At 39.1% G+C, this 22500-nt stretch overlaps 3 protein-coding genes and 3 non-coding genes across 7 annotated transcripts in view; 1 reads left to right on the top strand and 5 right to left on the bottom strand.

Moving 5' to 3' along the window:
- The window catches only part of mmd2a (monocyte to macrophage differentiation-associated 2a), a 16106-nt gene extending 16018 nt beyond the window's left edge, over positions 1–88 (bottom strand). The window contains exon 1 of the mRNA XM_059348495.1: positions 1–88. This exon is cut by the window's left edge and continues 293 nt beyond it. The gene's annotated coding sequence lies outside the window, so the exon portion shown is untranslated.
- A 6172-nt stretch (positions 89–6260) lies between these two features.
- wipi2 (WD repeat domain, phosphoinositide interacting 2) lies at positions 6261–16647 on the top strand. 2 transcript variants are annotated; one of them, XM_059348652.1, is made up of 12 exons: positions 6261–6470; positions 7324–7406; positions 8412–8581; positions 8750–8846; positions 9339–9436; positions 11999–12091; positions 12229–12299; positions 12393–12506; positions 12672–12836; positions 14264–14371; positions 14514–14611; positions 15210–16647. In XM_059348652.1, exons 1-12 carry the CDS (start codon positions 6397–6399, stop codon positions 15320–15322), a joined length of 1284 nt encoding a protein of 427 aa, XP_059204635.1. In that variant the 5' UTR covers positions 6261–6396; the 3' UTR covers positions 15323–16647. The 2 variants fall into 2 exon arrangements, with proteins under 2 accessions (XP_059204635.1, XP_059204636.1); XM_059348653.1 differs by having other exon boundaries at positions 12393–12500.
- Positions 16648–17030: 383 nt separating this feature from the next.
- On the bottom strand, positions 17031–17102 carry trnat-cgu (transfer RNA threonine (anticodon CGU)). The gene has a single exon. It is a non-coding gene; the product is annotated as a tRNA-Thr (tRNA).
- Positions 17103–17488: 386 nt separating this feature from the next.
- On the bottom strand, positions 17489–17560 carry trnat-ugu (transfer RNA threonine (anticodon UGU)). The gene has a single exon. It is a non-coding gene; the product is annotated as a tRNA-Thr (tRNA).
- Positions 17561–19280: 1720 nt separating this feature from the next.
- LOC131983838 (myosin-16-like) overlaps positions 19281–22500 on the bottom strand; it is a 29428-nt gene continuing 26208 nt past the window's right edge. The window contains exons 40-44 of the mRNA XM_059348649.1: positions 22321–22446; positions 21997–22167; positions 21672–21872; positions 19741–19971; positions 19281–19662 (exon numbers count right to left, since the gene is read on the bottom strand). Coding sequence (XP_059204632.1) covers positions 19774–19971; positions 21672–21872; positions 21997–22167; positions 22321–22446 — 696 coding nt within the window. The 3' untranslated portion in view covers positions 19281–19662; positions 19741–19773. The remainder of the gene's footprint in view (positions 19663–19740; positions 19972–21671; positions 21873–21996; positions 22168–22320; positions 22447–22500) is intronic.
- Positions 21348–21419, bottom strand: trnat-cgu (transfer RNA threonine (anticodon CGU)). Its single transcript has one exon. It is a non-coding gene; the product is annotated as a tRNA-Thr (tRNA).

Here is a 22500-nt window from a genome sequence, read left to right on the forward strand (position 1 = left end):
GAGGGAGAGAGAGAGAGAGAGAAAGGGGAAAGTGTAGAGAGTTTTGTTCCGAGTCTCAGATGTGTTTGCAGGATGTTCCGCGGGACTGGGTTTGTAACCCCTCCTCTCTCCTCTCCTCCCCTCCCCTTTCCCCTGTGCAGCCTGATGATAACACAGCAGCACACACAACACAACAACTCCCTCTCCTGCCTCACTTTGCTTTTTCGCTGGTGTCACGTTCAAACTGCCAACTACAGGAAAAGACAGAAAAAGGGCACGTGACGGTGATAACAAAACCTAAAAGTCTTATATCGAGTTTGAGAAGGTTGTTGGTAATGTGTTACCTTCATATGCAGAGTGGGGAACATTGTAAACACACAGGCACAGGGCACAGTCTGGCCAGGAGGTTAAAAGTCCAAGGTTCCCCAAACGCACCGTTGACCCCCTAAAACACACACAAAGAAAATGTGTTTCCTCGTTATTTGGGTGTTTCATTTTTAATTATTTAGTTATAAATGTTTTTATTTATTTAATTTTAATAAGTGCTGGAAAGCAATTATACTTGTACCTAATGGTTGAAAAAGTAAATAAGTAAAATATTCTCTAACTCTCATCTTTTACTTGAATGTAGACTAGTAATACCACAGTGTAGAATTAGACCAACTGTGTCATGTTCAAAGTCCTGCATTCAACATTTTACTTAAGAGTACAAAAGTACCAAGTATCAAAGCATCAAAATATACATGAAGTACTAAAAAGCCAATTATGCAGAGAAGCTAGCCCATTTGAGGATATTATATAATATATTAATGGATTAAAATTAATGATACATTCATGTGTTCATCACTTTGGTGTTGCAGCTGGTAGAACACATTTCAGCTACTTTATACTGCAGGGTAGTTTGACCTTTAATAATGTTTCTTAATTTTTTAGTTGATTTATTCATATATATATATATATATATATATATATATATATATATACATAGTACTTAAATAAATAGTGTGATAAAAAAGTGTACTATCATACATAATAATAATAATAATAATAACAATAATAATACTGTACATTCCACCACTGCTGGGTTGACATTTAAGTAATTTTACTTCAGAGAGACTTTTAATGACAGACCACTTGCACTGGGATTTAAAAAAAAATATTAATCAGAATCAAAATCAGAATCATCTTTATTGGCCAGGTACATGTGCACATACTAGGAATTTGACTCCGGTTTGTCTCTCTCGCCCTCATAAAATAAATGTAAAATACAAATATATAAATATTAAATATTAAAAAATACCAGAACAAGACATTACAAAATAATGTGTACAAAGTCAGGTTGGTGGAAAAATATGTACAGGTAGAGCAATGGAAGAAATAAATGGTTACATATTAATGTCATGATGCTTTCACTCAAGTTAATAATCTGAACATTTCTACTGCAGATTAAAATCCCATAAATGGGCATTGGGTGCTCCAAACTGCCACGAATAAACAGATGGAGTCCTTTATTTATTTAGTGGCCTAAAAGTAGACACATGTAAATATTACTAGTATAAAAAACATATGAATCAGCCTGGAATAGTGTGTATATATGTATGTTTTTTCCTGGCGAATGTAAACTCCCTCAGATTCTGCTAACAACCCCTTATTTTTAGGGGGGGGAAGTAAAGAAGTCTTGTCTTTGTTATATAAAACCAACAGGAGACAACTGACAGAACTAAAAGGTAAGTGATTTAATGTGTAACATGGCTGTAGCAGATACAGAAGTAAGAGTAATTGTGCATACATATACTACTGATACGTTTATCTCAACATAATTAAAAAGGAAGCTTGTCATTCTCTCGCTCCTTTCTTTAATTTAATTTTGCAGATTCAATCATGCTTCCCTTCACACAATACACATACACACACACACACACACAGAAAACACACACACACTCAAACTGAATGGAAAATTAAATATTATCCAACAATAACAGTGGCCAGCAGAGGCCCTTTGTGGCACTGTGCAGCAGCTGTGTGAGACAGAACAGATACACACACATCCAAACAAGTTTCCACGCTTCAAACAGAAACATGTTACACATTTACCCTGCGGGCTGTGTTTACAGATAAGATTCAAATATCAATGACAGTGGCCACAAAAGCATATTTGCTCAGGTAAATAATGGTGTCGAGTGCATAGAAAATAGAGCTCAGAGTGATTCCATTCAAACATTTCCAGATCATGTCACCTGACTTTGTACTAAATCCATAAAGCTGTACATAAAATACATACTGTATATCTCTAGGTGTGTATTTTCATCACCAAAGTAAACCTTTTTATCTACAGTCTTGGTACACAGCTTTGCTTTCTATTTCACAAATCCCGCCTCCGTCTCTCTCCGTCCATCATGTTTATTTGGAAGCTATGGCTTGTGTAAACCGAAGGCAGTACACAGTGTGTTGGAGCTCTGCCTGTGCTGACAGACCTCTGGAGGAAAGGCAGACACTCTGCCCCTGAAAACAGTCAGCTGGACCAAAGCACACAGCCAAGAGAGTCACAACCACAAAGAACTGAGGTGCTCTGATGAACTGAGTTTTACAGATGACACTTTAAAATGAATGTATTTGTAATGCTCTTAAGCAGATTTCTGTTCTGCTAAATAGTGATTTAAAAGCCCAATAATACATGTTTATGCACAATGAATTCACCACTTTCAAATTTCAAGGTGCCATATTTTAAAAGTGAGATGTCAGTTTCTACTTTTTTATTATAAAGCAGGTCTAGATGCTATAAAATTAATACTGTAAAAGTATCAAAACAATAAATCCATGGAGAAATACATACAGCCTGTATTCAGAAACTGTGCCTTTAAACGAGCCGTCAGGATTTCCATAAGGTTGTGATGTCTTTTTTATATATGTATGCATCACAGGTGCAGTAAAGGAAGCCTGACCACAATAGAGGCGTACCTGACGTAGATGATACCACTTTATTTCCATAGCACCTTAAATAGGGGGGACAAAAAGTTTTATTGTCCCCCCCTATTACAGCGCCATTGCCATGGATATTACATGGTCATGATGTCACAGATTTTTTAAATCACATTTCTCCATGCAAGACAAAAAACTCCATTGGCTGCTATTACAGTGCAGAGACTCCAAGAATGTAGAAGCCTGGAAACACTGACCCATCAAATGTTTTCAGGAGAGGCTCTTAAAGAGACAGGCACTAAAACTGAGCGTTTCAGACAAAGGGTGAATTAAAGTATATTCAAACAGATAGTATGAGAAAAATAAAGTGTTTTGTTGAACATTAAAGCATGTAGACATCTTCTAGTAGGAATCCAGAAAACAAGTATGAACCTGAAAATGAGCATATTATGTCCCCTTTAATAAAGCACGTAATACTCACTAAGACCTTTCTGTTTGAGGCTTTCAGAGGATTCATTAAGCTAAAGGTTTTTCATGGTGGATTTATTTCTTCTCCCAGTGCAGCTAAGCTAATGTGCTTTTCTCACCTTTGTCACATATTTTTCTTGCTATTTTTCCTTTTTATACTTGTGCTAATTAGCTGAAAGTGTTACTGCTGCACATCTGTCTTTAGTTCTGTGAGCTCCTCACACAGGATAAGCAGCAGCTGTCTGCAGAGACTGTCTACAGTTTTATGTCATTTCCCATTCAACGGCGTGTATAACAGTGCTGACAATCACACTCTGACATGCTGAGACTTACACCTGAAACTGTAATGAAACCAATGCACGGAGACAGAAACTGTTGTGACTCACACCCCAATTACACAGTTGACACATCAACTGTTTCCTTCTCATCCCACGCCTCAGACGTTGCTGCTCCCGCCACCGGAGTCATTGTTGTATGTTAAGTTTCTACACTCATATCAAAGACAATTCACATGGAAAGACAGTCCATTCACAAAATCACCAACATGGAGTTCAGAAGCTGAAATAAATGCAATTTAATGGATTTATCTACCTTATCTACCACATGGAACTGACGCACAAAATCTGATACATGGCCAATACAGGCTTAGGTATGAATATTGATTTAATATCTGTTTAAACATATATTAAAAGTTACATGTGCACCTTGTTCAAATAGTATATTTATTTAGCCATACATGCATTTGTAATATGTTGTTGAATATACTGTGTAATAATACCCCTGTATTCACCATAAATGAATATGTATTTCATATATATGATTTTAATATATTTATCACCGCTCTTACTATTAAAACATGGCTTTGCATTACATTATGTAGGTTTGTAAAGTATGCATTATAACAATGCATAATGCAATTTTTACTTTTGTTTTTCAAAATATTAAAAAAATTAATTATTATTGATATTCTTTATATTACCTAAGATATATATTGCTTTTACAATGTGGTAAAAACACATATATATATATATAATATGCACACCATAAAGCATATATTAAAATAAATGGAAAATTCATGCTTTAAGAAAAAACTACTCAAATACTGTTAAGTGTAACTTTGAGGTACTTGAGTAAATCCATTTAAACTACTTTATACTTCTACTCCACTATATCACAGAGACAGCTTTAGACACTAGTTACTTAATTGTAATAATTATAGGTTACACCGCCCATTTAAAATAATTTAGATGAGCTCCACCTTTACCTGCTGCAACATTGATGCAAGGCATGAGTGCATCTATAATTACAATTTCTTAATATAACATATATTTAGGATTCTGAAATGGTCCATTTTGCATGATGAATACTTTTTGTGCTTTAAGTATGTTCTGATTCTCATGCTTTTATACTTTTGAAAGTGACAATTTGAATACACCTTTACATCTCATAACAGACTCTTTACACTGTATTGATACTTTTACTGAAGTTAAAGATCGGAATACTTCTTCTACCACTGTAATACTATTCATACTGTAAATAAGAATCAGAATCACTTTTATTGCCAAATAGGTGCAAAATAAACAAAGTACAAAAAAATAAAAAGACAAAGACAAAGGCGAGTGCTACAGCATAACAGAAAATACAGCAGCATAAAAAGAAAATAATAAGAAAAGAAAAAGTTAACATACAAAAATATTTGTATAAAATATAAACAGTAGAAACAACGTGTACAATTATGGTGTTATTTAGATATTCAGTATATACTATATTCATACACTTTTCTGCACATAACTGTCATTTTGCTCTTATGATTAGATCCTAAACTGCATTTTGTTGTCTGAGAGTCTGTATTATGTGGAATGACAATAAAGTTGAACCTAAATGTAGCTGTACAATGCTCGCCATTCATTTTAAATGTTGTTTGCACATGTTGACGCTAGGTGGCGCCGTTACACCAAATCATAAATAGTTAATACACAGTGGAGACTTTACAGGAGAGCGGTTTGTGCTCCCACTCACTCTTTTCTGTGGAGACAAGATATAAGACACTAAGTATCACTACTGTTATGTGGTTTATGTATATGTTTCCATTTAGTTGTTTTTTTAAGGTTTTTTTATTTATTTATTTTTAACTTTTTTAAAGCAACATGGTGCAATACAAGACAATACACCAACAAAATGCCGTCAGGGGGTTTCAACAATACAGAGGCAAGCTGTCATACAAAAACATTGTAAAGTGTACATAAATTCAAAGTTTTTATAGCTTTCATGTTGGCAGATTTCTTAATAGACTTAATGTTTGGTTTCATTTTCAAAGACAAGAAAGAGAGGTTTTTGATTAACCTAACGACATTTATGGATATGCCATTTGGCTAACTGTATCATGAGATTGATGATATAGTATTGTTTTTCTTTTGCAAAAGGAAAGTCAGTGAAACCAAACAGTATATGTTCAAAGCACAGGGACGAATGAGGTTCAATCGAAAAAGAAATCAGGTTAAAAATATCTTCCCATAATTTAGTTGAGAAAGGGCAAGACCAAAATAAATTAAAAACATCTTCAGGGAAAGAGCAATTTAAGTCTATGTCTTTCTTAAATCGTTGTAAAAAAAAAATAAATGAATAAAAAAAACTTTAGATGGGTAAATTCTGTTAATTATCTTGAAAGATACTTCTTTAACCTTATTATTGATTATATATCTAGCAGGTAAATTCCAGATCTTTTTCCAGTTAAGGTTATTAATACGGTTATTCCAATAGGTTGTTACATATGGAGTTGCTTCCATTTAGTCTGATTAGGACTCTGCATTGATAAAACTGTTCTGCCTCTTTAAATGTACAGCACGCTGCGTCCTCGGAGCATGCGCAGTAAGGGGCAGCAACAGCCCCTATGAAAAACAACAACAATCACTACAGCGGAGGAAAGAGATGGCTCCGTGAAGGCAACACGTCTGGCCCTATCACAGTACCAGTCCCAGCCCAACTGCTGCTACTTCTATCGGAACTTTATATGTCAATGGTGCCGAGCCCATGAACTTGGCCAGTCAAAGCGGGGAAACTGGCGGAAGCCAGCTTCTCTTCGCCAACTTCAACCAGGACAACACGTAAGACAGGCCGGGGACAGGGACAGGTCTGGGTCCGACGGCCCGTCTGTCAGCTAGCTAGCTGACGGTAGCTAGCTCAGTGTGTGCTTGTCTGGGCGCCTGACGGGGTGACAGGGATCCATGTGAAATAAACTGGATGTGATTTGTCACTTTAGAAATTATTACTATTAGACGCTGACATCAGCTAGCTGAGTGTCCAGTTGACGCAGGCTACGTATTATTTTCCCCGTCACTAGCTTAGCTGTTAGCTAACATGATGCTTTGAGGTCCGAGGCTAACTTTAGCCACTAAACACATGTAGGTTAGGTGTCATGTAACTTATAAGGAGGCTATGGTGAATGTTGTTATGGCCGATATATTTAATTGTAGAAAATAGAGGTAGATAAATTATTGGATTTTGTATGTTTCATGCGCAAGCACTGAGTGACTTATTATTGCAGGACTGGCGCTACAGTAAGACACTGTTTCATGCTCTAACAGTCAAACTGGGTCACTGTGTTTCTGGTGGACGGCCGTCAATAAGACATGTAGTTAGAAACATATGAGGTTGTAGTGCAATAAGCAGTAGTCAGCTGAATTTTGTTGTTGACTGCTTTAGACCGCAGAGGCCTGCTTTTATTGCAAAACATCTCCAGTCCTGTGACCACTGTCACAATCTGAGACAATAACGGGACATCCACACTGAACACACTGATGTCTGCAGGGTCCAGGGTGAAACGCCTCTGTGAGCTGTAATAACGACATCTGAGTGTATCATAATAAGCTGTGTGTGTGTGTGTGTTTGTGTGTAATAGCTTGCTGATGCAATGATTGTTCAACGCAGCTGTTGTGTGCTTTTCTGTTATAAATGTAGGTCCTTAGCTGTTGGCACCAAATCAGGATACAAGTTTTTCTCCCTGTCCTCTGTGGACAAATTGGAGCAGATATATGAATGTAGTAAGTATTGTCCAAGCCCTGTTCTTACTTTCCTTTGCCCTCTCTCTTTTAAGCGTTTATAAAACAATATTTAACGTTATTATACATATAATGTATTTCATTTTCAAACCATTTTGGAAATGAAAAATGAGAAAATAAATTAAAAAAATAGCTAACTAGTACTGTATGTTAGGAATGTTAGTCAGTTGCTGATCATTTCATAAAAAAATAATTAAAATGTCTAGCTAAGTTATGATCTCTATATGTTCAGTATCTGTCAATTGCTGAAAGAATTTATGAGAAAAAAGATTGTTATATTATTTGTTAATAACCCCAAGCATTTTTAAAGTTGTAATATCAGCTCATATCAGAAAACATATACGCTCATACCGATACATGCAGATATGTCTTTGATAGGCAAATGTTGGCCCATTAGTCTGTCAGGTTATAATTATTGCTCAGTCATATTTTTGAATCATTGTGTTTAATCTTAATGCACGCTGCCTAGACACAATCACTGCACCATTAGAGCATTACTGCTACTTTAAATATTAATAAAGATTGTCAGCATTTTTTTCAAAAACCCAATAACTAAAAGATCAAGATTGCTTTTCATTATTTGAGTATAGTATGATCTCTGCAACAGTCTTAATATGCATGTGAACTAACCATGTATGGTGATGTTTGGTGATAATCCTGTTCAATTTGAATAGCCAATGCAAATCAGGTATCAGGAGACTCAGGTTGTGTAGTCAGAGGAAGACGATGAGTGAGTTGCCTCACTAAGTGCTCTCATCTATAATACATGAACCCAGCTTTGGCTCAATACATTTACTGAACATATATAGTGGGCTACAAGTTGTGTTCAGGAATTTAAAAAACCCTCTGTGCTTACGGCACAAATGTGGTTATTATATCAGGCTTTCATTCCACTCCCTTAAATTGTTGAGGTCACAGAGAGGCAGCTAATAATAAATGACAAGAATGTTGTGAAGTGATGATTTTTGTGTCTGTGTGTCCCTGCAGCCGACACGGAGGATGTGTGTATCGTGGAGCGTCTGTTCTCCAGCAGCCTGGTGGCCATTGTCAGCCTGAAGGCCCCCAGGAAGCTCAAAGTCTGTCACTTCAAGAAGGGAACCGAGATCTGCAACTACTCCTATTCCAACACCATACTGGCTGTTAAACTAAACAGACAGGTAGGAAGACGAGGGCGAAGAAACACTTCTGTCTCTTGAAATAGCCACATATTCAACAAACAGAAGACATGTTTATCTTTGGAAAATATCGTAGTTGAATAATGCATCAGTGCAGCAAAATGTCTGGTGAGTGTTTGCCTTTGACAGTGATGTTGAATGGTTCTGCAGAGGCTGATAGTGTGTCTGGAGGAGTCGCTTTACATTCACAACATCCGAGACATGAAAGTGCTGCACACTATCAGAGAAACTCCCCCCAACCCTTCAGGTGAGTCATGCAACATAGTGCTGTATGTATAATATAGTAGGTGTAGTATGTGGCATGTGATGGTATAATGATCATAGGTTAAATATGCTTGTAAAGAGGGTTTTTCCTTTTTAGTACATTGTGTTCTCAAACTGAAACCAGGGACATGACTCATGTTTTGGGTATTTTGGTTTCTCTTTCATTGTTATAAGTGCATTTTTAGTTCACAGTTTACTCAATTTCTTTTCCATTGCCCTAAAGGCTGAAACTGTCACTGAGATCTGAGTTACTCCCCCTGATATTTGTCTCTTTAATACACCCACTGAACAAAAACCCATTCATGCTGTCAGAAGTATTCTAAACTGATGATGATTATAGTCTCACTATGTACATGAGTCACTCTTTCAATTTCACTTGTTATCAACTTCAGATAAACGTCGTTCTGCCTGAATCTGAATGATCTTTCTGACTTTGTTAATTAGTTTATGTTTGTTTGTGCTAATATTTCTCCAGGACTGTGCGCTCTTTCTATCAGCAATGATAACTGTTATCTGGCGTACCCAGGCAGTGCTACGATAGGAGAAGTTCAAGTGTTTGACACAGTCAACCTGGTAGGTGAACACCAACACAGCCAAGCCCCCTACCCTTTACTGTCTGTATTTAACCCATTAAGGTCTAAAACGCCTGGAAAAACATGCCTGGAAAACCTCTGGGCGATTTTGAAAGAACCCCCTAAAACCCGAAGTTTTTCTGGAAATTCAACAGAAGATTTTTCAGCCTCTGTAGCAGATAGAAATGAAATTCAAAAAGTATTTGAGAGCTTATACCCGTGGCTTTCATGAGAAGTTTAGAAAGAAATTTATTTGTCCAAACCTTCAATAAAGTTTTTAAAAAAATCAACAAACTCAGCAAATGTTACATTTGACTAAATAAAAATCCTATGCATAATACTAATACATTAGCAAGATGCAAACATGATATGACCATTGGAAGAAATAGACATAGTTCTCATTACCCTACTGTAATAAAAAAAAAATTATCATAATAATAATAATAGTAATAATAAATAATAATAATACATTTTATATATTGCACTTTTCAGGGTACTCAACGACGCATAAAGTAATATAAGACATAAACAGTCATGATTTCTTATATCATCATCACAATCAATTATTATTATTATTATTATTAATATTAATATATTATTAATAATATTATTATTATCTCCAGATGGCCACAAATCTGTCTGTTCTTCGGTGAAAATATGTCGTCTAAAAACATATTCCTCATCCATAAATGCCGGTCGATTGGTTCCGAGGGTTCAAAGTCCGGATCAGCAATTAAATCATCGGCGCTGTTTTCATCAAGATCGCTTCTGTCACTTACTGCTGAGCTCCTCCGCTATAGTCGTCTTCCGCCATGATTTCAAAGTTCTGGAAAAGTCCAATGTTGCATTGCGACACTCCCACATGTATTCTGATCATGATTCTGATGCACTTCATTGGCCAAGAGACCGAAAATAGGTGGAAAAAAATACAAGTACTACAAAATGACGTATCCGCTGTCCCGGCCTTAATGGTAGAGTGACACAACAGCGATCCCGGTTTCAATGGTAGAAATGCGGTAATGCTTTCCCGGCGTAAGTGGGTTAAAGGCACTATGTGGAACACTTTTTTTGTATTTATCACTTTGTTTTGCTAGTGTGTTAACAGATTGTAACATAACTGAAACACTGAGACATTCCCCAACTTTCTTGGTCGCCTTTAACAGCCTGTGGACTGATGTCTATGTATAAAAGACTCGGGGCGGTTGGCTGGGAAAATCTAAAGAATGGGATGTATTGGTTGTAGACAGTCAACGGCAACTGAGCCCAACATCATAATTTAAAAGCCCCCTCCCTTTATCTGCACCAACACCTGGGTGTGGGTTTGCGGTGCCGCTTATGGCATTAAAGTGTCATTTCTGTGCAGATTGTTTTTGCAGCCAAAGGTAGACACTAGGGCTGTCGCTTTTTCCCAAAATCAAGTTTGAACGATTTCAAATTAAAGACAATTCATTCAAACTAATTTGACTTTCATAAAATCACAATCCTCTATTATAAACGCTGTGAAGTTGAAATCATTTTATTTTCAGACACAGACAGTTAATTGTGGTTTCATTTTCATTATGATTTGTTTGGAAGAGATTGATCTGTCAAGAATACATCAAATTGTCACAATCATTTCATGGATAGAGGTAAAAAAAATATTTTCTGTCCAACTTTATGAACAAATCGTGTATTTTACATCTTTTGAATTACAGACCTCTCTTTTAACCCCCTACCGCACAAACAGTGTTCAACACTTGCAAAGAAGCTGTGACATTATAGTTTCAGTTGGTTAATGTCAGCTAATGTTGGCTTGCTTGCTAACACAAACCTTTTTCTATATTTCTAATTTGCTAGTAAGTTTGCGAGCTTGCTGTTTATTTTGCAAGGTTTTTTTTATCAGCTAACACTACTTTGGATAATAATACAATCCTAAATATGACTGTATTTATTTTCCAGCATTCTATCAACAGGATGTCGGTCAATCAGTGTGTGTTTGGTCGGTGCCCAGGATACTTAGACGTAACCACACAGTGTGAGCAACCGGATGCTGGTTACAGTTCACTGGTGTCATTAAATACAAGGATTTTCTTCTAGTTACACATAGAACCTTTAATAGAGCATGTTTATTAAATCTTTCACGCAAACAAGCTTGTATTTCCTTGTGTACATACAATAACAATCAAATCAAAATCAAAATGACTTTATTTATCCCCGAGGGTAAATTCAGTTAGTCTGGTAGAATCTCTGTCAGAATGAGACAGCCTGATGTCTGTAGGAGAGAAGGATCTTTTGTATCTCTCCGTCCTGCAACAGAGAGAGAGGAGCCGTCCACTGCTGTTTTTTTGGTCCATAAAGGTTTTGTGTAGCAGATGATCCGAGTATTTCAGAATGGCCTCTGTTCACGAGAAGCAAATACTTGTTGCGTGTACAGCTGTGGTGCTGGTTTCTGTTGCTTATTAAATTATATGTAAATTCAATGTAAAATTTCCTGTCAAACACTGGCCTCACTATTCGGACAGCCATCATCATTATTTCCTCTTTTCTGAGGCATCTCTAACTAGAGTCTTTATGTGTTTTCCAGCGAGCGGCTAATATGATTCCAGCCCATGACAGCCCTTTAGCGGCTCTGGCTTTCGATGCCAGTGGAACCAAACTGGCCACAGCCTCAGAGAAGGTAGGACAGTCACTGCACATTCACACAATGTCTGTGTGGCCTGTTTGTGTGTGGTTTTGTTTTCCGCCTGAGCAAATACAGATCATCGTTATTGCTTTGCTTACAAGTGCTGTCATCCCTATCTTCCTCTTCCTCAGGGCACAGTCATCCGCGTCTTCTCAATCCCAGAGGGACAGAAGCTCTTTGAGTTTCGAAGAGGAGTAAAGAGGTAGGTGATCTGATGATTGATGGATACAGTTCAGAAGTTGAAGTAGTTTTTATGTGATTGACTTTCATGTACATGTGTGTTTTTTATCTGTAGGTGTGTGAGCATCTGCTCATTGGCGTTCAGTATGGAAGGCCTGTACCTGTCGGCCTCCAGCAACACAGAGACGGTCCACATCTTCAAATTAGAGACGCAGAAGGAGAAGTATGTGTACGTACATTTCAGTCTCGATCCTATTCCATCGAATTTTTAAAAAAGCTTGTGAGGGAGCTGGAGTTTCCTTTCCCTTTACTTATTCATGTTCCTTAGAGAAACAGAGGCTCTTCACATTCTGTGTGTGTGTGTGTCTGTGTGTGTGTGTCTGTGTGTGTGTAGGCCAGCGGAGGAGCCCACCACATGGGGAGGTTACCTGGGCAAGGTCCTGATGGCGTCCACCACCTACCTGCCTTCTCAGGTTACAGAAATGTTCACCCAGGGGCGAGCCTTCGCCACTGTACGTCTGCCCTTCTGCGGACATAAGAACATCTGCGCATTAGCTGTGTGAGTATACACACATAGAAACACACACAAACACATACACACATCTGCTTATATCAGCTCTTCCTTTGAAACATGAAGTGAAAGTGGATTCAGAAATAATATGCATGCAGGTTTTCCCATTACTTACCTAGACTCTGGCGGCCCGCCATAGTCTCATGTGCTGCGCTAACGTCACATTTTAAGCTATTGAAAGCATATTTACATTATTCATAATAGAAATTTATTTTGAGTTGTGTTGCCGTTGCTCAGCAGAGTGTCAGTCAGTCAAACCCCTGCCCCCACCTCTCCGTCCTCCGCCCAGACATGCACGCGCACTGAATTTACCGAGCTTCCCGCCCCACTTCTCCGCTTCAAAACTATTTTAGCATGACAGAGAAACGTGTCTACCTGTCTGTGTCAGTCCCGCCCCCACATGATCGCTCCATCTGCGTGTGCGCGCCGAACTAAATGCTATCAACCTGTTGCTCAGAGGTCCAAAAACACTGCTGCATTATGCCGTTCGGTAGCCGCGAGCTAACATTAGCTAACAATTAAAGTTGTTTTAATCACACTTAACTGTGACTTACTGTTCTGAATAACTTTTTGTCGCTAAACACATGTAGCTTCAAAATAAGAGCATAATATATTAACAGAATCACCCACAGAATTTACAAGACTTTCAAAATAAGATGCCTTAAGTAAAATAGACAAGAACCCTTATTCTCCTGTAAAATAATTCCTAAAATATGGAATGATTAAGATGAGTGTATATGATGGAATAGTTGCATTAGGTGCAAGAGGCCACCAAATTTGGGCTTTTATGGAGAAAAAAAGAGTCTCATAATATCCTGTGGGAAACACTGGCATGAGTCTGTGCCTGTCTGCTCTCAGAGCCAAAATTACATACACAGAAAGTTTAATATTCAGAAGCTGATGGTTAACAAATGCAGTCCTTTTATTGCTGCTCATGCTGACTAAAAAGATTAATCGCTCAAAGGGACAGTTCAGATTTATTGAAGTGGGGTGAAGTATTAGTTTATGCTATATTTAACATTTATCCATTTACCCTGCTGTCAGACAGTCCTGTTTTAGTAATCTGTTTATGCAGGGGGAACTGAAGTTGTTTTCCATGCTCTTGTCAAAGCCACCTGACTCCTTTGACAAAAACAATATTTTTACTTGGCAAAACACAGGAGTTGCTGGTCTACCGCTGCCTCGGTCAGTTAGTTTGTTTGTGTAGATTTAGTTCGGATCCACAAGGCCACACAATGCACACAACTATTTAATTTACTTCAGCCAAAGAAACTGTGATCCAAACACAGTCTCTGCAGTTGCATAACAACAACAACAACACACAAGCCATGGGAGCTAAAACTGGTGTTCAGTAAACCAGAGGCACTTCATCATTCAATGAGCTCTGAGATGTTTCAATCTTTTTATCATTTTAGGATTCAGAAGATTCCCAGGTTGTTGGTGGCAGCGGCTGATGGTTATCTTTATCTGTACAACCTGGATCCACAAGAGGGAGGGGAATGCACACTTATGAAGCAGCACAGGTAACACACACACACACACACACACACACACAGTAAATCCAGAGTGATTGTAGCAGATGTAGAGTGACGATGCACAGCTCACTGAGCACTTTAATCTAAAGTTTAAGAGATATACTGAGATCGTGTCACTGACTCTCTTCAGGTTGGACGGCAGTGCGGAGCCAGCCAATGAGATCCTTGAGCAGGGGCCACATGACCGCCCACTTGTGGCCCAAACCTACAGTGCTGCTGTCACTAAAGGTATGTTTGCATGGAACACTTCATATGACCAGTTGTGAAGAAAGAAAGAAAGTGTTTTCATTTATTTTTACATTTATTGGTTAATTTACATTGTGTATATATTTATTCATGTATTTCCCCAAAAATGTATTAATTTAATTGCACAGAAGTTACATTATTTTTTCTGCATGCATTTTTTTTATTTTTGTCATATTTTTTTATTGTGTATTTTTGTTTTATATATGTAATTTATTTATTTTCATCCCTTTAACAAATAGTGAAAGAATAATTCTTAGAATTTTCTTTTTTTGGTTCATTGGTTAATCTGCATATATTACTATACTATATGAGTATAAATAACTATTTTTATGCATTTTTTAAAATTTGAAATGCATTTCTTTTTATCCCTTTATTCTTTTCCCTATAACTTTGGCTTTTCCATATTTGTCTCTATGCTATGCATATGTTATACTAATATAATTATACAAGTAAGTCATTTTAGGAAGGAAGTTAAGAAAAAAAACCTTTCCGCTTGACATTCATTATAACTCAACTACAGAATGTAAGTCATGTGGAGTTGTTTGTTTCAGTATTTGACCTTTGACCTCTTGTTTCATAGGTTACTGCGAAGAGCAAGGCGCAGTGGGAGGAGCGGGGCTAGAAGACGACCTCAACGACCTGCGCTTGGAGGAAGAGAACGAGCAGCCGCCACTCATCCTTGAAACTGACTGATTTAACGGACGGCTGTACCCACCAATCAGAGGGCTCCTCTGGTGCTGCTATGAACATGTGACACAAGGGGGGCAGGGGCAGGATCAAAGAGGGGGTGTTTTTAAACGCTCAGAGTGTTCACGAGCCTGTCTGTCAGTTTGTCTGTTAACCTTTTTTCTTCCTCCTTTCCTTTCGCTCCCCTTTTCCCCTCGGTTTGCCTGCGCTGGCCAAACTGACGCTTTGCATGTACATGTGCCAACTGCTAAAAAAAACACATGCTCCAATGTGAAAACGAGTATCTGTGAGTGTGTGTGTGTGTGTTGGACGTTTGATTTCAAGGAAAAAAAATGTAGCTGTGTCTCCACTTAAGACACACAGACGCAAGCACTGTGTAAAATGAAAGTGATTGTGTAAGTGCCTCTCTGCCCCAGTGTCATGGTTTCTTCTGTTTGAGAGGGGGATCTCTTTGCATTGGCTCAATAAAATCTATTTTCAGTTGTCGGATCTTAATCGAGGGTGTGTACTATCTTTTTCTGACCCTTTCCTCTCTCACACACAGCTCATCTGGCTCAAGTTTCCCCTTCAAAGAAAGATGTAGAAGCCTTTGGCATGAGGCAGAGGTGTTTGTGTGTTTGTGCGCTTGTGCTGAGACTTTATCTGTGTGTGCGTGTGTGCTGGGCATGTACATTAGCAAAACACTGAGTAATTAGCCTCCACTTGCCCCACCCAAACCCCTCCTCACTTTTACCTCACCCGAACAGAGGCTCGGTGGACCGTCCCGCCCTCTCCCCCTCCTCAGGCCTGCAGTCATTGGTTGATTTTAAACTCTGATATTAATGATCTTTTTTTAAATCTACATAACCAATCATAACCAATGATGTGTCATGCGTAAGAAAACATGCATGGTGTTGTTGACGTGGTACTTTGTCCATACATCAGAGACATTTTGGTGAGGATCAGCTGAGAAAGGCAGGAAGCTGTCAGATTTGAGTGACAGCCTCTGATACTCCTCGTTCTCTTCTATCTCTACTCTGTACATTACTAGATGTGGCAAGATATCACTGTACCATATTGTCAGGTTATGACTGTGGCTTGAAGATGTGAAACTCTCTGGGAAAGTGAGTGAACTGTGGATTATAATTTGAATTGATCGGGAGCTCAGGCTGAGCCTCATCAGCTGGTTCAACAGGATGCTGCATGATTCCCCCAGTAATCCTTTCGGTGTCTGGAGCCGATAAATGAGGATCAGCCGTGGGACTGTGAGGCATTTTCTAATGATTTTGTATAAAATGTGAAACGTTCATCTGAAACTAAAATGAAAATAAATTCCATGTTGATGTATGAGATAGGTGCCTTTTGTTCACTGTGGTGTAATATCTTATTGATATTAAGGTTATATTGATTGACTAAAGCTACCTTTCAAAAGTCTGACCTTTTATGCTACAAGCCTGCAATCACCTATTCACACAACCCTGCGCTGCCATTCAAGGTGCTCATCAGTGAGGTAAATGCACTCACACAGTAGCTGTTTTGGGTTCAGTATCTTACCCAGAGATACTTTGATATGTGCGCTGTACGGACCAGGATTCAAAACAATGACCCTCTGGTGGTTTGTGAGCCACAGCCGGCCCAAAAAATAACAGCTTGTCACACACACACACACTACAGTAACTGCTGAGCAAATAGTTCCTGTTTTGATTTTCAAAGGACACCTGCTTCTACAAGACCCAGGCATGGATGGGGGTTGAACCCATGATCTTTGGTTTACGAGACCAACGCCTTACCACTTGGCCACCACGCCCACTCAACACATAAGGCAAGTCCAAATGGTCGAGACATTCCTTTTCCTTTATCCATCGTCTTCTCTCCTTTAGTTTCTTTTTCTTGGTTCGTCTCAGTCTGCTCTGCTTATTTGTTTAAAAATGGCGCTGTTACGTGGTTGTGACGAGTTCTACTCATGTCATATCAATCGTATCCAATCAGCGTCGACTAGTTGGTAACAGCTCAGTAAGATAGAAGTCCTCACTAGACCTGCCTCAGGTAGGTACTTTTCTGCGCCGCTACCCGGTGAAACTGGGCGGATCATCTCTCCCATGCCACAGAGGGTAAAGCACCTATTGGAAACTATAAAGCACAAGTAGACCAAATGAGTAGATTTTCACAATTCCGTATATTTCTAAGATCAGTAGGCATGGATGGGGGTTGAACCCATGATCTTTGGTTTACAAGACCAACGCCTTACCACTTGGCCACCACGCCTATTGTGTCTTTGAGGTAGAGGGAGTTAAAGAGACAGGCGCTAAAACAGCGTTTTATACAGCGGATGAGTAAAGGTTTATCCAGACGGACTCAATGAAAAAAATCAAGTGTTTTGTATACTAAAACATAAATGTGTTCCAGTAGAAACCCAAGTATAAAGGTGAAAATGAGCATAATATGTCCTCTTTAAAAAGCTTTTTTGCTATAATTAAAAACACCACCTTAACGACTAATAACACCACTTCAAGTGTTGAGAAGGCCCTGTCTCTACAGATTAGTAAGAAATGTATTATTGTTTTTTACAGAGCGCTAAACTCCTCATACCTCACAAACCACCAAGCAGGCTTGGGAGAAAGATCTTGGCATTGTCATAGATGATGCTGACTGGCGGGAAGTCTGGTCTCAGGCCATGAAAATCTCTGTGTGTAATCACACCAAATCCATACAGTTCAGAATTGTACAACGCAAACATATAACACCTGTTGTCAAGAACAAAATGGACACTAATAATCCCCCACTTTGCTGGAAATGCAATTCTGAGACTGGAGATTACTTTCACTGCCTCTGGTCATGTGTGAAGTTACAAATGTACTGGTCTAGTATTGTGAATGAGCTGACTGCTATCTTTGGTGTCTCAATACGGATCGACCCTATGTGCCTGATACTTGGTCTCACGGATAATCAGATCACTGACAATAAACACACGAGACTTTTCAATATACTAACTTTTGCTGCTAGAAAGAATATTTTACTCATCTGGATCAAGAATGTTGCTCCAACAAAAAAATCATGGCACAACATCGTTATGGACTGCATCCCTAGTGAGTACATCACATGTATGCTTCACTCCAAAATAGATGCTTTCTATAGGGTCTGGAACTCTTACTTGCAGCATATTGGGCCCACACTGTCATCCTCCTTGCTTCGTGGATTTCCCAAATCAGCTTAGCCTTTTGTTCTAAGTGCTCACTTTCTAACAAGCACCTTCTGGCCTTGTTGTGTTTGTATGCTCTGTATTGATTGTCATCTGGATACTGTTGTGTCTTGCTGCAGGAGATTGATAGGGAAGGGGCTGGTCTGAAAATGTGCCCACTGTCATTTGTTATTTTGTCCATAACATTTTTCTATATACTGTACCCACATTCTGTATTGTTTTTTTTACTCCTCTTTTCTGTCATGTCTGAGCAGTTCTGTGTTTTGAAAAATGCAATAAAAATATAAAAAAATAAATTTAAAAAAAGCTTTTTTTTGAAAAGCAAGGTCAAGTAGAAGGGTGACGCTTGAGCCAAACAGTGCTCTCTGCGAGTGACCCTTTTCACATTATATTCATATTATATTATATATATATAAAATATTGATTAAAGCAGCTTCAATGCAGCCTTGTAGATAGGCCTTGTGTCAAAATCTAGGTATAATTCATCAGTTCATATTATAGCTGCATGATGCACATTTTTAAATCAATGTGTGTAAAGACATTATAACAAGCCTCAGGCCATGTTTACCTGATATATAAAGTCAAAAACAATAAATTTAGTGTAAACATGATGTGTGCTTCATTGAGTTAGTCCCGCTCCCCTGAATAAAGCACAGACCTTTCTGCTCATTTGCTTGTCGTTTATTAAGACTTTGCATGCTACACTTTGAACACACATGCAGGAGCGACACACACAGGTGGGCTCTCTGTCGTTGACGTGAGAGCACAGCTTCACCCACTCCTCCCCCAGAGTAGAGACACGAACTGAGAACCTGCAAGGCAAAGACACACACACTACACATACATACATACACACACACTAATAAACAATATGAGATTCTAAGCACTTTCCTGAACCATGAAACTGAAGCTCAGCACCTGAAAGTTCCACAGTTTACATTCAAAGCCTGCAGACACATACAAGACATACTAACATACTTAGCGTGGAGGCTAATGTCGACAAGGTGAAGTGACCAATCCTAAGACTATATTGATTAAGACTATTGGTGATGTTAAAGACTCTTAATTATTTAAGACTGTCTGGAGCTCTGTCTGGGCTTTTTAAGACTTTCAGTTGATTCTTCCTCAGTCAAATGTCCTCTGGAGGGCTGAATGGGTGTGTGTCACTCTGTGGAAGAAAAGACAGACTTACATAGATATAGACATTTAGATATAGTTGCTGCTGCTGCTCTGTTTAACTGCCTACCTGCTGGCGATGTGTATGCGTGTCTCTTCCCCTCTACCCTTCCTGTCCTCCACTGGAAGGCTTGGTGACCTGGACGATCTCCACCGAGGTGAAGCCCTTAGTGGTGGAGGCTCGGTTCCTCATTCTCATTTTATTCAGAGTCATCTCTGCCACTTCAGCACGCTCCTCAGCATCATCCAGTTCATGGATTGTCTTCCTGTATTTAGACAGGCTGCTGTTTGCCTGCTCCTCCTGCAGGGACAAGGCCAACAGGTGAAGAGTGAGTTTGTTACAATAAATGTCTTCAGTTTGCTCTCTAGCACATCTGCTTTTAAGGAATTCAATGAAAGTGTCCTATTTTTTTGATTGACATATTTTAAATATCTGAGGCTCTATCTATGAGATCAACGTATCATAATTAAAAGTGACACAATTTAAAGGAATCGTTTAACATTTTGGGAAATCTTATGTTTCTGGAGGAGAGTTAAATGAGAGAATTGGTGCAACGCTCATATTGGTCCATTGAAGCAACATTATGCATTAACAGATTTAATGCTACACTGACTTTTAATATGCAGAATAGTCTCTCTGAAGAAGAGATGTGGCTTTACGGCATTAAAACAACACCAGTTATGGTAATATTTCAAGGAGATCATATTTACTTGATTATGTTAACAAAAAAAACAACCATATTAGTTTGAACATTAAATATATTGTCTTTGTACAGTTTTCAGTTGTATCTGTGTCAAAAAAGATTAGCAAATTATCCCATTCTGTTTTATTGATGTTTCTGTAGTGTCCCAACTTTTTTGGAACAGGTGTTGTATAAATTAATAACACTCTGAAACTAAAAGGGCAAAAAAGTACTTAGCTAGTAGTAGTAGCTTGAGAGGTGCTGGTAGGCAGACTTTGTTTTTTTGGATGGAGCTAGGCTAGCTGTTCCCCCCTGTTTTCAGTTGTGATGCTAAGCTAAGCTAACTAGCTCCTGGCCTCATATCTAACCTGACAAGCAGTATGAATGTTCTCATATAAGTCTCTGCCAGAAAGCCAAGGAGCGCAAGAAATTGTGATTCTTTTTTTCTACAGCATGTAGCTGTGGGGACCAGGAGTTGTAACACCAACCCTCCAACAGTAAACCAACAGATAGCCTTTATAAGGCCAATCACATGAGGCATGTTTCCACTAAGTCCTTTCTGAGTCCTTTTTGTAAAGCGGCTGAGTGTTTTGACCCCGCCCACTAGTTAGTTCCCCATGGCCTCTGTTCCCATACAGGTACTTTTACAGGTACGCGGCAAGTCCAAGCAGTCGACATTATTTTTCCTTTATCCATCATCTTCTCTTCTTTTTTCTTGATTCGTCTCAGTCTGCTCTGCTTTTCTTTTCTTTTTAAATGGCGCTGTTATGTTGTGGTTGTGAGGAGTTCTACTCATGTCATATCAACCGTATCCAATCAGCGTCGACTCAGTAAGAAAGAAGCACCTGCCTCAGGCTCTTTCTGAGCCGCTACCCGGTGAAACTGGGCAGATCATCTCTCCTATGCTAATGGGAGTGGGATTGCTAATGGAAACTCGCCTATAGATTCTTATAAGAGCAAGACCAAATAGCTCCTCATTGCCATTGAGATTACTAGGCATGGATGGGGGTCGAACCCACGATCTTTGGTTTACGAGACCAACGCCTTACCACTTGGCCACCACGCCTAGATCACATAGCGGAGGAGTATGGGTTTACTGAGACAGACTGGATGTCTCAGTGGATGAAAAAAATCAAGTGTTTTTTGGATGCTAAAACAAAAAACGCATTCTAGTAGAAACCCTTATCCCAAGTATAAATGTGAAAATGAGCATAATATGTACTCATAATATGTACAAAAAAGTTTTTTTTGCTGAACATCCAGACCATTCATTATAAAGAGATTAAATTATAAATCCTGCGTCACCACTCATACTCACAGCGTCCTCTATCTGCCGCTTGTAGGACTTGAGCTTGTTCTGGAGTTTCTCCACCAGCTCCTGCATGCGCTGATTGGTCTTGTGGTCCTCCTCCGTCTGGAAGACCAGCTCCTTCAGTCGGCGCTCTCCCTTACGGAGAGTTTTCACCGTCTCCACGTGGCGCTTCTGCTCCTGGTCCAGCTCATTCTCCGTCTCCTTGATCTAAGCGGAAGAATTGACACAACATTTTGGATAAGAGGCCTCAGGCCAACTATGGCGTCTGACCTGTTCCAGTTTTGTCACTTTTAAAGAAATGCCGCTGCCCGCTATCGGCCCAGCTCCTCACCCTGGCCTCCAGTTTCTGGATGGTGCGTTTTCCGGCCTTGAGAGCCATCTGCTCAGCCTCCTCCAGCTTCAGTGTGAGGTCTCTGAGGCTCTGCTCCTGGTTCTTCTTGACCTTCTCCAGGTGGGAGCTGCGGTCCTGCTCCTGCCGAAGCTCCTCACACAGCCGCGTTGCCTTCAGGGAGACACATGAATGAACGCTCAATTCATTTTGACAGTTTCTGGCTTGACAAAAAGAACATTAACTGAACTCATCGACTAAAATAGCTTCATGTATATTATGCCTTTACTGTGACATGAAACTTGTCTCTGTAGTCATGCAGCTCACATCAATCACAGCCTTCTTGGCTCTCTCATCAGCAGAGCGAAACTCTGAGATCAGCTCTTCATTCTCACTGGACAGTCTGGTGAGGTCGGCCTCCAGTTTTCTCTTCAGGATAGTCAGACTTTGATTCTAGAGCACAAAAAAGATTAAATAAATTGAGATTATATGATGATCCATTAGTGG

Source organism: Centropristis striata, chromosome 13 (assembly GCF_030273125.1).
Source record: "Centropristis striata isolate RG_2023a ecotype Rhode Island chromosome 13, C.striata_1.0, whole genome shotgun sequence".
NCBI classification, from domain to species: domain Eukaryota; kingdom Metazoa; phylum Chordata; class Actinopteri; order Perciformes; family Serranidae; genus Centropristis; species Centropristis striata.